Below are 15,411 nucleotides of genomic sequence, written 5' to 3'. Positions count from 1 at the left end.
ACTCCAGGCTGGCTGATTTGGGTCTAAATTTTTCTTAGAAGTCACGGACAATTCTGTTGAACACCGTATTAATTTATTATGGCGGATTCTAGGGAAGTTGAAGGGGAGGGAACAGGACTCCCTGGCCCCTCAAAAACAGCCAGTGCTGCATAGTAGTCAGAGTACCAGACTGCTAACTCCCCAGGAGCCAGGTTCGAATCCCTATTCTACCATTAGCCTCGCTGGGTGACAGGGCCAGTCACTCTTCTTTCAACCTAATCTACCTCGTAAGGTTGTTGTGAGAATAAAACGGGTTAGTTTGAGGGAGAAAAGGGAGCCACGTACACTGCCTTGGGTTCCTCGGGGAAAGGGCGGAGTAAAAATCGAATAAAGGATTAAGAATAAATCTAATTAATAATAAATTTAAAGTGCTGCCCTGCATGACCCAAGCTGGCGCAATCTCATCAGATCTCAGAAGCTAAACAAGCTAAACAAGGCCAGCCTGGGCCAAAATTTGGATGAGAAACTGCCAAGGCAGGCTATGGCCAACCACCTCTAAATGTCCTGCCTTGAAAATCCTACGGGGTCACCGTAAATCAGCTGCGACTTGATGGCATTCTCTGCCAGTTAATTTCAAAGGACCTTAGCAGGGCTTTTTTTTCATAGCACGAACTCCTTTCAATATCAGGTCACACCCCTCTTATGTAGCCAATCCCCAAGAGCTTACAGGGCTCTTCTTACAGGGCCTACTGTAAGCTCCAGGAAGATTGGCTACATCAGGGTGTGTGGCCTAATACGCAAAGGAGTTCCTGCTTCAAAAAAAGAGCCCTGTGCCTTAGCAATGCAGAACTGCTTCCAGTCACTGCTGCTGGCTAGAAAACTCCCTGAACCAGCCCAGCCTGGGGCAAATCTCCAATTCTATTTGATCTTGGGAGCAAAAGGGACGTGCAAGTTGAAAGAGGCGGTTTTGTTTACTAAGAAAAGCAGCGAGAACAAGCAGCGGCAGAAACAGCCGGGCCGTCGGGAGACGGTCCGGCCAAGCCAAGGCAGAGAAGCACGCGACCAGAACAGTGTTAGGAACAGCAAATGACCTGCAGAGGCGCCTTACATTGCAGAGCGAATGCGTTCGGTGCCGCGGGGAGTTGATGTCGCTCGGCGTGGACGACCGGTCGCCTTCTGCGGCTGACGCGTCGGAGATGATGGAAGGCTGCCGGGAATGGCACGGGCTCACTCGGACGGCTGAAAGGCAAGGGACGGAGAGAGGAATAGAGGAGTCAATGGGAGACGTGACTTTATCGCAAGCGGGGATCACGGGATCTGCATCGGGGTGTTCCCTGGTGGTTGAAGGATAACCCTAACAGCCCGACAGACACAAGGTGTGCCATGGCAAGGTGCCCAGAACTGAGCCTGGAAAAATACTTTTTGCACATGATCAGTCTGGAGATGCACAGAGACAACCTTGTAGTTGTGAGTAGAGAAAGTGCAGCAGGTTTCCCTGGAGAAAACGACTATCTTGGCAGGTGGACTCTACAGCATTATACCCCACTGAAGTCCCTTCCCTCCCCAGCCTCCCCGCCCCGCCCCAAATCTCCAGGAACTTCCCAACCCAGAGCTGCCAACCCTACCCGTATAGACCCTTCACATTCTAGCATTTTGCTAGAGCAGTAGTTTAGGGCTGGCTCCCTGAGGTCTGCTGGTTCTCAGGACCCAGATAATTTTGCATTGCGCAGTGCTCATGTCCCAGGCTGCAGTTTCCTCCTCAAGCCAGCAGGAGGCCCTACAGTGCTCTTCACAGGGAACAAAGAGGTCCTTAGTTCGAGTTCTACGTCTTGACAGATAGGAAGGAAAGGTCCCCTGTGCAAGCACCAGTCGTTTCCGACTCCCGGGTGACGCTGCTTTCACAACGTTTTCAGGGCAGACTTTTTACGGGGTGGTTTGCCATTGCCTTCCCTTGTCATTACACTTTCCCCCCAGCAAGCTGGGTCCTCATTTTACCGACCTCAGAAGGATGGAAGGCTGAGTCAACCTGGAGCCAGCTACCTGAACCAGCTTCTGCTGGAATCGAACTCAGATCGTGAGCAGAGGGCTCCGACTGCAGTACTGCAGCTTTACCACTCTGCGCCACGGATAAAGGTATCATAATCTGAGTTACGCTGCACTTGGAGCGTCTCACTTTCTAAGGGGTGCACATGTATGTGCATAGTTGCCCAGCAGATCCCTCTGTTTTATCCCTCTGTTGATCCCTCATAGCTGCACACCAGATCCCTCTGTTTTATCAACCCACCGTACGGGCACGCGATGACATCTCTGGGGAGGTGCCAGGCATGCCGCAAAAAGAAAGCAAATATGCAGGTATGGGAAGTTTTGAGACCCCCGCTGCTCACCTTGCCGGTCTACCGTATGCTGGGGGTGCGAGTGGTAGAGCGTCTGCTGGCTCTGTCGGATGGCGGCCGTGAGCGGCAGGTCGGCCTGCATCACCCATTCCTGATTTCCGTTTAGCACCGTCTCGCCAGGCATGGCTAAGGAGTGTCGCTTGGGGACGTCCTTCGTCAGCGTCGCTAAGGACTGTTTTGCCTTGGGGGAACAACATGAATTTCATTTATTCGGTTTGGCTTAGATCCTGCTCTCCCTGCAAGCGGGCTCCGGGTGGGTTATAGCAAACAGTCAGTTAATACAAACAGGTCGATGGTCAATTAAAACAACCAAATAATAATATTTTAAAAACATAAACATTTTAAAACATTACATCCAGATGGCATAGAACTATACCAGGGATGGCCAAACTGCGGCTCAAGAGCCATTTGTGACTGTTTCACACATACTGTGTGGCTCTGGAAGCCCCCACTGCCCTGTCAGCCGGCTTGGAGAATAAATTTAAAGTTGCTTTCTTTCCACATCTCCCTCCTTCAATCTATTTTCCTTCCATCCTTCGTTCCTTCCTTCCCTTCCTCCACCCCTCCCTCCTGGCTCTCAAACATCTGACGTTCATGTGTTGTGGGTCTCAAACATCTGATGAACATATGAAGATGCCTTATACTGAATCAGACCCTTGGCCCATCAAAGTCAGTATTGTCTTCTCAGACTGGCAGCGGCTCTCCAGGGTCTCAAGGTTTTTCACACCTATTTGCCTGGACCCTTTTTTGGATATGCCAGGGATTGAACCTGGGACCTTCTGCTTCCCAAGCAGATGCTCTACCACTGAGCCACTGTCCCTCCCCCTGATGTTTATTCTCTGTGGCTCATACATAAAGCAAGCTTGGCCACCCCTGAATTATACCAATTCTTGATTCCAGTGGTGCTGAAGACACAATATTAAAGCTAAGGGCAGTGATGGCATGGCTTCTCATATGGGCAGTTCAAGGGAGGCCAGATGTTGGACACTGGGCACTCGCTGCCTCAACCAATGTATGGAGAGGGTCTGCCATGGCTCTCCTGCTAGACAGTGGCCCTTGTGTGTCTGAGCTGGCTGCTGTTTGCCCCCGATGTTGCCATCTCTACTGATCCATGCCTTGTTTCAGCTTCATTTCGGCTAAAGCAGGTACCTCCCAGAAAGACAAACCAAGCAGTGTGCGGGACTGGGTGAGTGGGGGTGGGTGGGGGGTTCTCACCATGGCTAGCTCAGCCTCCAGTTCCTTCATTCGGTTGTCTTTCAAGTCCAGCTGTGACCGGAGGGCGCTGGCGTGGTCCGTGGCCTCTTTGGATTGCCGGCGCAACTCCCACTTCTCCCGTTCCAGCAGGTCCTTTTCTTTCGCCAGGGCTTTGACCGCGTCTTCGCTCTCCTGCGGAGTCACCAGAGGCCCCGTGGGGCGGAGGGTCAGTGACAAAAGGCAGGATTCCTCCCCTCCCCGAATGCTTTCCTCAACATCAGTGACTTTTATCATTACATTGCCTTTTTTTCTTTTTCTTTTCAAAAGCGTCTAAAGATGGAGCGGATGAAAATGTCTGCCTGCGGGCGTTTGTTCTAAATCTAAGGAGCTGTAATATTTCCTTTTTAATCGATATCAAAGGCCAGGTCCACACGGGGCTATCATAATAATACGCCTCCGGGATTTTTACCAATGTGGAGAAGACGCTCAGGGAGGCGGGTTGTTACGACAGTGGAAGATGACTGCTGTCTCTGATGATGTGTGGGTCCAGGGAAAAATGCCCATCTTTATTGGGGGGGGGGAGGGGCTGAACACGGAGCTTTTACTGACCCTAAACAAGAGAAACCATCCTGCCACGCAGGGGTTGAATTCTAGCAGGAGCTCCGTTGCATAGTAGGCCACACACCCCTGATGTAGCCAATCCTCCAAGAGCTTACAAGGCTCTTTTTTGTAAGCTCTTGCAGGATTGGCTTCATCAGGGTGTGTGTGGCCTAATATGCAAAGGAGCTCCTGCTAGAATTCAACCCCTGTTTCCACGAGTGCATCATGTTCTTCCCATAAAGTATTTTTCAAAAATCCCCGGCTCTACGTCTAACACTGATGTCTGACGTCCACAGATTTGGGCTATGCTGACACGAAACAGATTTTTCTGTTAACCTGGGGACTCTCGGGTTTGCAGAAAAATCTGAAATGTTAAAAAAAAAAAATGTGGTGGGTGTTAAATCCCACCAATATAAAAAAAAGAGTCTGCACATGCACAGCCAATACTCTGATTTTGCAGCAGAAACTCATTTGCATATTAGGCCACACCTTTGACGCCACACGAGCTGGAACTGCATTTCTGCTCAAAAAAGCCCTGGCGGCCGCTCTTGGGAGCTGCAGGGGGTTGGCGGCAGTGGCAGCAAAGCTATGGAATGGCAGAAGGCCCGGCAGGAGATGTGACAGAGCCCAGGAGCCCTGCTGTGACTGCAGTGGAGCCCGCCCGGAGTCCAAACGGCAGCCACCGCAGAGCCCAGGAGATGCTCTGGGCCTAGCCACAATGGTGCCAGTCTCTAGGAGCTGCTCTGGGCCCAGCTGCAGTACCGGTGGAAGCTGGGAGTTGGTCTCGGCTTGGAGGGGTTCCCACACGCCATCGCTGCTGCAGCTTGGCTCCAAGGGGAACGGTGGGGCCTAGAGCAGGGGAGTCAAACTCATTTGTTATGTGGGCCAGATCTGACATAAAAGAGACCTTGTTGGGCAGGGCCATGTCGGGCCGGGCCATGTGCGTACCTATTTAAGATTAGGTAGCAGAGATACAAATGTTATAAAGAACACAGACAAATACAAATATATATTTTAAAATAAACTTAAAACATGCTTAAAACGTTAGCACTCATTGGTCTTAAAGATGCTTTCTTTGTATTTCTCCCATGGCAAAGGAAGCTCTGGCTCTTTCCTTCCTTCCCCAGGGGATTGGAGGGGGAGCCTCAGCCTATAGAAAGAAGAGAGGCTTGGCTCAGTAGCTCCACTGTGCAACTGAGAGAGCCTGGCAAAGCAAGCTATTCCTCCCCCCCTTCCTCCCCAAGGGAGGAGCCTCAGCCAATGGAGAAAATAGAGGTTTTTCTCTGTAGCTCCTGTGCGATTGAGCAAGCCTTGCAACGTAAGCCATTATGCAGAAGGAAGCAAGAGAGAGGGAGAAGGAAGCCGATGACAGCCAATTGCTCAGGGGCCTGATAGGAGCCCTCTGGGGGCCTGATTCGGCCCCGAACTGCATGTTTGACACCCCTGACCTAGAGTCATGCTGGGCTCAGTGATGAGAGGAAGACGGGATCCTCCCTCCATGAGTTCCATGGTCTCCCCACTTGTTATGCTATGACTGTGATCCGCACAGGGATCCACGTGTGAGAAATGCCAGGAAGCTACAGCAGTCCAAGGAAATATGTCTCTCTCTCTCCTGCTCTTCCTCTGAGCAACTCAGAGTGGCGTGCCTGGTTCTCCCTTCCTCTACTGTATCCTAAGAACAACCCTGCAAGGTAGGCTAGGCTGACAGCGGTCAGCTGAAGGCCAAATTCAGAGGGAACCAGAATCTGGGTTCTCCCTGCCCCAGTCCAGCGCTCCAATCGCTCCGTCACACTGCCTCTCCGTTGCATTCCGTCCCCTCTTTCCAGGTGTCTTTCCCAGTCAATCAAGTGACTGTTGCTAAATTGAGTCCTTCTAATTCCTTGTACGTCCACTGATGAGATTCTCAGAAGGGGTACCCAAGCAGAAGGGCCAGATTCGAGTCCAGTAGCACCTTGGAGAAATGTTGCTGGTCTCTGACGTGTTACTGGATCTGAACGTAGCTCTTTTAGGCCCGCTGGCCTGGAGAAGGAGAGAGTCACGTTCCCTCTCCCGCCTTAGATCTGCAGTTGGGGAGAGAGTGTCAACAGACAGTGGGACCACAGAGGGAAAAACAACAAAATACTCTCTCCGTTTACAAAACTACTTCTCAGTATAATGTATATAGTCTTCAGCAATTCATAATAGTGTTACGGTACAAAAATGCAGTTAGAAAACCATCCAGCACACAACATAGCTACTGTCCATAAATCATAATTCTTTCTGAGTCCAGTCCGATGATAAAATGAACCAGTCCAATTCTGGATATGAGCTATCCTTCTTCTAGGGACCATCTTCCATATTCATAGGTTCAGTAGGGCGGTGGCTCAGTGGTAGAGCATCTGCTTGGTAAGCAGAAGGTCCCAGGTTCAATCCCCAGCATCTCCAAAAAGGGTCCAGGCAAGAAGGCATGAAAATCCTCATCTTGAGACCCTGGAGAGCGGCTGCCAGTCTGAGAAGACAATACTGACTTTGATAGACCGAGGGTCTGATTCAGTAGAAGGCAGCGTCATATGTTCATATGGCTAAAGCAATAGACTTGAAGTGCCACAACAATTCCTGGCTTCCTTTGGGTTTTCTTCATACTTTTTTATTTTTTGTGGAATGCCACTGCCAATTTCTATTATACTGTTATACTGACAGATAAAAATTGGCAATGGCGTTCCACAAAAAAATAAAAATATATATAAAAAAACCAGAAGAAGCCAGGAATTGTTGTGGCACTTAAAGTCTACTGAACCAATGAATATGGAAGACGGGCCCTAGAAGGAGAATAGCTCATATTCGAAACGAAACTGGACTGGTTCTTTTTATTGTCATACTGGACTCAGAAAGAATTATGATTTATGGACAGTAGCTATGTGTGCACTGGATGGTTTTCTAACTGCACTTTTGTACTGTAACATTGTTATGAATTGATGAAGACTATATACATTAATATACTATATACATTAAGCTCAAATACTTTGGCCACCAAATGAGAAGGGAGCACTCCCTGGAGAAGACCCTGATGCTGGGAAAGACAGAAGGCAAAAGAAGAAGGGGACGGCAAAAGATGAGATGGCTGGACAGCGTTACTGAGGTAACAAACACGAATTTGAGCAGACTTCGGAGGATGGTGGAAGACAGGAGGGCCTGGCATGACTTGGTCCATGGAGTCGCAAAGAGTCGGACTTGACTGTGCGACTGAACAACAAATATACATTATACTGAGATATAGTTTTGTAAACAGAGAGAGTATTTTGTTGTTTTTTCCAGTTGGGGAGAGAGGAGCTGCAAATGAGGGGGAGGAGAAGAGGGCCCAAACCAAAGCTGTGGCTGTAATTGAGGAGGAGAGGAGGGAGGTATGATGGAGGAGCCTGGGGATAGCCTGTCCCTGAGGGCTTATGGATATCACGCTCTTCCCAGCAGCCGGTCCCTCCCCCCCCTCCTGGCCACCTTTCTTCCCTCACTTTTCTGTGTTGCTCATAGTTCCGGATGAAGTCTCGTAGCTGCTCCTCCCGGCTTTCCAGCGTGGCGTAGAGCTGCTGCATTTGGCTCACCAGGTCAGTCTTCTCTGCCTTCAAACGCTTTCGGTCGGCTTTCATGGCTGCAGAGGTAAAGGGAAAAACAAAACAAAACGTACGGCTCAGAACTCTTTGACTGGCAGCAGAAGAAAGGCACCCCCCCCCCCCAAAAAAAATCTACAGGCTCCCATCTTGGTCGCCTTCTGGCAAGCGTTGCGCCTTTTTTTGATCACCCTCTCATCCCTTTTGAGGAAGCTCAAGCTGCCATTTCTTGACTGGCAGGCAAAACATTTGGATGTTATAAAACCCCAGTGTTCCAGATGAAAGGGAGAAGTTGCAGAGCTGGGATATTGGAGTCTTAAGATGTTGGACTGTCAGCAAGATGCTGGTGTTGATCTGAAGGAGTGTGCCTGCACACAAAAGCTCATACCTTGAATAAACTTTTTTTTGGGGGGGGGTTGGATTTTTTTATGTGTGTGTTGTGTGTGCGTGCATCTGGAAGTTATGGTGACCTCTAGTGAATGACTCCTACTTGGGGGCCTGGAGGATATTCAGAGAGGTGGCTGGATAGAGCCTGCCCCTGCCCTCCCGACTGCTGGTATTCCAAGGAGGTCTCCCTTCCAAGTACTTGCGAGAGTTGACCCTGCTTAGCTTCTGAGATCTGATGAGATCGGGCTTGCCAGGGCAACTTTTGTTGGCCTTCAAGGTGCTACTGGACTTAAAACTGGACTTGTTCTGTAGGCAAGAGAAAATGGAGTTTTCAGAGAGCTGGCAAAAGGCGCAGGAAGGAATACCTTCCCTAGGAAGAAAGGCTAAATTGTCCATTTAAGAAGAGATGCGTGAGGTGGGGAGGGCATGACAATGAGGTATAAAGTTCTTCCTGGTGTGGAGACAGAGAATTTTTTTCTCCACCTAAAATGTTCAAACTTGTGAACAGCCAACAAAGCTGATGCACGCAACACATCATTGGCTTGTGGAACTCACTGCCACAAGATACGATGGCTGGCTGCCAGTTTACACCGCTTTAAGAGGGATGAGATACAGTTAGTTATAGGGGGCAGATCTAGCAATGGAAATCTGTTCTGACAACTAAAGCAAATCTACATAGACCTTTAAGCACCAGTTGTTGCTGATGTTCCCTCTAAGCTGCAGAGCAAAATTTCTACTTTGTGAGCTACTGGTATTGAAGTTGTGAGCTACTGGCATTAAAGTTGTGAGCAACTGCATAAACTATTGCGCTTTGGGGTCATCCTTCCTGCGCTAAGGCAAAAATGTGTGAGCTGGAGGCTAAAAATATGTGAGCTAGCTCACGCTAACTCAGCTTAGAGGGAACACTGGTTGCTGGGTGGGTGGGGGAAGTGTGAAATAAGAGGCTGGATCAGATGAACTTTGACCTGACCCTGCAGGTAATTCTTAATATCTAAAGCAACCTTATGCTATGTCCTCAGAAGATGTTTAAACTAAGTCGGCACACTTCACTTAACCATGTAATTTTTTTTTGCTGACACTGGCTATAGCTACGGCCTTTGAGTTCAGAAGGTCTTGAAAACAAGATTAGACAAAAGCAGGGATGATAGATCCATCAACGGCTATCAGCCACAACAGCTAAATGGATCTTCTGTGTCTGGAGGAAACGCAGGTCTGAATGCCAGTTAATAGCGGGGTCAACAAGAAAGGAAAGAGTTGGTGACTATGCTAGTCTTTTAGGCCCTCTAGTTGGCCTGCATTGGAAACAGGATGCTGGACTAGACGGGTCGTTGGCCTGATCCAACAGGGCTGTGATGCTCTTATATCTATTTTATGCAAGTCCGAAGAGTAATCATTTATTTATTCTCCTAAAAAAATAATAATTCTATGCTGCTGCTACGTGGAACATGCCTGCAGTGTGTGCCTTGCAATGTGAATCGTACGTTAACCACCGCATGTTATTAATTAAAGCATTAAAAAAACCCTGCCAGAATATGAAACATGTGCTTTTTGGAATGCAGCAGGAAAGGGCAGTTGCTGTGAGAGCACTCTCAGCCCCACTCACCTCACAGGGTGTCTGTTGTGGGGGGCGAAGGAGGTTGTAAGCTGCTCTGAGTCTCTGATTCGGAGAGAAAGGCGGGGTATAAATCTGCAGTCTTCTTCTTCACCGACTAGATCTAAGGGACCGCCTCTTCCTGTAGTTGCCCCCAAGGGCTTTACACTCAGAAAATCAATACCTCCTGGTTGTCCCCAGCCCTAAGGATGTCTGCCTAGCCTCAACTAGGGCTAGGGCCTTTTCTGCCCTGGCCCCGATCTGGTGGAACATGCTCCCATCAGGGGTTAGGGCCCTGCCAGATTTGCTACCTTTTCGAAGGGTTTGCAAGATGCAGCTGCTCTGCCAGGCCTTTGGGTGAGGCAGCGGGCATCCAAATTAAACTGGCCTCCCTCGCTGAAGCATTTGACCTTCGACGGCCCATCTGGAATATGTCACTATTGGTTATTAGCCAGCTGGAAATTGCTAACCCACCTCCTGTGGCAGTGAATTCCACATGTTAATCACCCTTTGGGTGAAGAAGTACTTCCTTTTATCCGTTTTAACCTGACTGCTCAGCAATTTCATTGAATGCCCACGAGTTCTTGTGTTGTGAGAAAGGGAGAAAAGGACTTCTTTCTCTACTTTCTCCATCCCATGCATAATCTTGTAAACCTCTATACCTTTGTCTCCTGCTCTGAAGTTTTAACGTACTGATGCTACCGGTGTTAAGGTTTAAATGTTGATGATGTTGCAATCTGCCCTGAGCACGTCTGTGGGGTAGGACAGAATATAAATTTACTAAACTGAATGAATGAGTGAGTGAATGAATGAATGATGGGCTAATTTCCTCAACCCCATATTTCTTATCTCCTCCAGTCCTGGCAGGTGGAGGTAATATGTGTGGAGGGAAGGGGTTAAACACTCCTTCAATGCCGCAGCTCACCTGCAAATGCCTCCCTTCCCCCTGCTGCTGCTTCTGCATGTTGGGGTTGATCCCATTTAGTTGGATCCTGAGAATCCCCCACCCCAATGCTTTGGATGGTGTCGTCATCCTCGGCAGGAACCTATTTCACGCCCCCCATCAGCCGCTGCATCTCCTAAAAGGATGGTTGCTTTCCCTCCCCAGCCAGCTCCTTTTTGTGCCGGCTGGCCCATCAGTATGCTGTTCATGTCCGGAGGCACAACAACAGCAACAAAATATTCTCCTCTTAAGCTAAGTCTCTTTTTCTATGCAGTGCGAATCACTTGGCAAGCCGAGTGTTCTAAGGGCCGTTGCGATCCTGGCGGCCGCTTTGCATTCCAACCACGCAGCCCATGGACCCGACACCCAGCGTTATATTATTTATGAGCTATAAAGAGGCGAGTCCATTCGAAAGCGGCTTTAAAAGCTATTTGTCCCAAGCGATTAGAAATTTGGATGAATCGGCGATTACCTCTCCGTTGCTTCTTGGGAGAGAAGCGACAGGTGTGTTTGTATGTCCCTGTGATAGCGTATGCAAGTGGAGGCCTGGCGTTTGCCATATGTTGAGGCTGACAAGAGTTTCAGAGATTAGCTGTGCTGGTCAGCTGTGAGAGAGCTAAACTGAAGCCCAGCAGCATCTCAGAAACCTACAAGATCTTTTACAAAGGTGGACAGATCCCAAGTTCAGCTTACACATGTCAGATGACGAGGTGGTAAGAAAGGACTGTACCACTTCAGGCTACAGATGGTGGATTCCAGCTTGGGATATTCCTTCACCTCCAGAACTCTACAAAACTGGCGCAAAAGGGAACAGGAATACAAAACAACAGCTCAGACCAATGAGCCCTTTTGGCTAGCATCCTGTTCCCAACAGTGGCCAGTACGATGCCACAGGAAGTCCATAAACTACTGTCGACCACCCTCACCTGCCACCTACTCTTCAGCAACTGGCAGAGCCATTCCTGCCTCTGTACGGGGAGCAGGGGTGAAATTCCAGCAGGAGCTCCTTTGCATATTAGGTCATCCCCCCACCCCCCATGTAGCCAATCCTCCAAGAGCTTACAAAAAACAGCCTTGTTAGCTCTTGGAGGATTGGCTACATCAGGGGTGCGGTCTACTATGCAAAGGAGCTCCTGGTAGAATTCCAGCCCTGAATTTTAAATCCATCTAAAACAGGGACTTATCATTTTGTGACAGTGAGTTCCACAAGCCAACTACCCATTGTTCGTTTGTTGTTTGCATTTTCTTTCTTTATTAAAGGAAGAATTTAAAAATTAACAACTCCAACAAAATCTTTTACACTGTACAAACTTAGTATCACTTAAACATTGCATCTTCATGTTTTCTTCATCTTCATCTTCTTCCTTCATTCTTCTCTCAAAGATTAAATAGTAAAATTTATAAAATTCTCAAGTTAATCTTAGCTCATTATATTAGCTTTACATTACTTATTTCAAATCAAATTAGAGCTAAGTTATGCTACAAATAATGTAATATATAGCTCAGTCCTTGGAGTCCCTAAAATTTAAGGACTGGAGGAGAACAAGACTCCACTTTCCATGAGCTGATTATACCTTGGGGGAGCATGCCCAGACTCTTACAACAGTCCCACCACTCTCTAGTATCAGAGAGTTATGCTTCCATTATAAATTATACCCAAAACCTCATTTTTAAAAAGGAGTCAACACTCTCCTCAAAATCTCCATGATCTTCAGAAGTGCATTGTTTGAAGTAACAGTTTATAAAGACATAAGGCAGACAGGTTCCCCTCTCCCCCTTTTCCTGTTTTAGTCAGTTTTCTGTTTACAGGGGAGTTGGGTTTTTTGGACACAGGAGAGGAGAAAATATGAACCTCCACCTGTAGTCAGAAGAGGTGCAGACTATTCGACCAGCATTTCCTCACTGCATGTATAAATAATCTTGTGAATGGGCCCACATGATCCAAACAGAAAGACACAATTCATAGCCAGGTTCCCCCAGAAGATCACTTACTCTTTCTTGGCTAGCTGGCCTGTCCGTTCACTGCCTCTTCCTGCTGGCAGTGTTCCCTCTACGCTGAGTTAGTGTGAGCCAGCTCAGTTTTTTTAGCCTCCGGCTCACACATTTTTGTCTTAGCTCAGGAGGGATGGCCCCAGGGCAAATGAATTGATGCAGCACAATCCTAATGCCAGCAGTTCATGAAGTAGAATTTTTGCTCACAAGACTCCACTGTTTAGAGCAGGGGTGGCCAAATTGCGGCTCAGGAGCCACGTGTGGCTCTTTCACACATATTGTGTGGCTCTCACCACCCAATCGGCCAGCTTGGAGAAGGCATTTGTCTCTTTAAATCACTTCTCCAAGGCATGCCACCCAGTGGCTTGGAGAATACCTTTAAAGTTAAAGTTGCTTCCTTTCCACCTCACCCATCTATTTGCCTTCCTTTCTTCCTGTCCTGTTGCTCTCAAACATCTGACATTCATGTCTTGTGGCTCTCAAACTTCTGGCATTTATTCTATGTGGCTCTTATATTAAGCAAATTTGGCCACCCTTGGTTTAGAGGGAGCACTAGAATGAAATGCCCCACAGCCGGTTTGGTGGCCTATTTGACAGGAGGGGAAAAGAAGAAGGAGGCCCTTAGGCAGTCAGACAACAGGCAGTGGCAAGATGATATACGCCGGCGACGTTCGACTCGTTGCCATGCTACCGACACGGGTACACATTTAAAAAGGGCGCACCACCCCAGCGAATGCCCTCAGAGCTCCATCTGTCCTCACCTGTAGAGGTACACCAGTGAACAGTGACAGTCGACTAAGTGAGCCTGTTAATGTGCACTGGTGTGTGTCGGACAAGTGGGGACATGCAACGCTGACGTCCGCAGAGTTCGCTAGGGACTGCTGGAGTTCATATGCGAAGGAAATATTCAGCCACAACTCGGTACGGTCCCTGTGCAGCGCTAGGGACCGTGTGGCTAATGCCAGAGAACACCCTGCCGAATGCTACTTCTGGGAATCGGGAAATCAGACAATTGGGCTTCCGTCTAATTCTTGCCCTTGTTACTGATGGAGATTCTTATCTTAGCAAACCCCACCCTGTGTTGTGCTGACATGCAAAGTTTGGGGAAGGTCTACTGCAGGGGTGTCAAACTCATTCGCCATGAAGGCTGGATCTGACATAAACAGGGCTTAAATTCAGCAGGAGCTCACAGAAGCACAGCTCCTGAACCTCAAGGCAGGGTCTGCAATTGCAGTGGGGAGTTCTGTTCCCCATGCATACAGATCCTGGGGCATATGCAAATGAGATATGCTACTGAGCTCCTGTACCTTTTTTCTACAAAACAACCCATGGACATAAATGAGGCCTTGTCGAGCCGGGCCATTTGTGTCATAAAATGTAATGCCAGGTGGCAGAGATATAAACTTTATAAAAGACACAAACACAATTAAAGTTTTTTTTTTAAAAAAAAAAACCTTAAAACATGGCTTAAAACATTAGCACTTGTTGGACTTAATGGTGGTTTTACTGTATCTCTCCCATGTGATTCAGGAACCTGGGCAAAAAAACCCTAAGGCTCTTTCCCTCCCCCCCCCCCCCCGGGGACCAGGAGGGGGAGGAGCCTCAGTCAACAGAAGGAAGAGAGGCTTGGCTCAGTAGCTCTGCTGAGTGATTGAGCAAGCCTGGCAAAGCAAGCTGCGATGCAGAAGAAGAAGAAGTAGTTATTGGATTTATATCCCGCCCTCCACCCCGAAGAGTCTCAGCGTGGCTCACAATCTCCTTTACCTTCCTCCCCCACAACAGACACCCTGTGAGGTGGGTGGGGCTGAGAGGGCTCTCACAGAAGCTGCCCTTTCAAGGACAACTCTGCAAGAGCTATGGCTGACCCAAGGCCATTCCAGCAGCTGCAAGTGGAGGAGTGGGGATTCAAACCCGCTTCTCCCAGATAAGAGTCCGCACACTTAACCACTACACCAAACTGGCCAAGAAGGAAGCTAGAGAGAGAGAAAACGAAGCAGACGACAGCCAGTTGCTCGGGGGCCTGATAGGAGCCCTCTGGCAGTCTGATTTGGCCCTCGGGCTGCATGTTTGACACCCCTGGTCTACTGGTTCTTCTAAAGAACCCCAAGACTGAGGAAATGAAGTTACCTAATATCCAGATGCCCTGACCTGGATAGACCAATCTCGTTGGGTCTCAGAAGCTAAGCAGGGTTGGCCCTGGTTAGTTTTTGGATGGGAGACCACCAAGGAAGTCCAGGGTAGCTACACAGAGGGCAGGCCATGGCAAACCACCTCTGAACTCTCTTGCTTTGAAAACCCCACAGGGTTGCCATAAGTCAGCTGTGAATTGATGGCAAATTGACGCCTGCAAGACGGAGCTGTTCTGCCGGGCTTATGGTTGAGGCAGTGGGCGTCCTATTATTCCATCATTTGGCCTCCCTTGTTGCTACTACCATCATTTCATGTGGGCCTATAACTGGTTACTTGATATGCTGTGCCCTTTTTCGTCGGTGGTGCATTTTATTTATTGTTTTATTGCTTTTACTGTTTAACTTTAATGCAGTGTTTTAACTTTGTAGATTTTTATTGCTATTATTATATGTTGTGATCCGCCTTGAGCCCGTTTAAGGGAAAGGGCGGAATATAAGCCTACTAAATAAATAAAACAATCCCCCCTCCAAAATCCAGGCAGATTTGTGGTTCGCCTACCCCCTGGTGTGAGTCCTCTGCTCTTCCACACCCCAACGCCTGTGCCATTCAATTGCGGCA

General features: G+C 48.5%; 1 protein-coding gene across 2 annotated transcripts in view; it reads right to left on the bottom strand.

Annotated features, from left to right (window-relative positions):
• Positions 1–15,411, bottom strand: part of KAZN (kazrin, periplakin interacting protein) — a 446,286-nt gene that overhangs the window by 5,811 nt on the left and 425,064 nt on the right. For both annotated transcript variants that reach the window (XM_060259107.1, XM_060259108.1), the window contains 4 exons: positions 7,655–7,791; positions 3,588–3,758; positions 2,364–2,553; positions 1,088–1,218 (listed from right to left, as the gene is read on the bottom strand). In XM_060259107.1, coding sequence (XP_060115090.1) covers positions 1,088–1,218; positions 2,364–2,553; positions 3,588–3,758; positions 7,655–7,791 — 629 coding nt within the window. The remainder of the gene's footprint in view (positions 1–1,087; positions 1,219–2,363; positions 2,554–3,587; positions 3,759–7,654; positions 7,792–15,411) is intronic.

The sequence above is a fragment of the Heteronotia binoei genome, chromosome 18 (assembly GCF_032191835.1).
Source record: "Heteronotia binoei isolate CCM8104 ecotype False Entrance Well chromosome 18, APGP_CSIRO_Hbin_v1, whole genome shotgun sequence".
NCBI classification, from domain to species: Eukaryota; Metazoa; Chordata; class Lepidosauria; order Squamata; family Gekkonidae; genus Heteronotia; species Heteronotia binoei.
The sequence above is the reverse complement of the archived record's forward strand: the minus strand, read 5'-3'. Positions and strand labels throughout refer to the sequence as shown.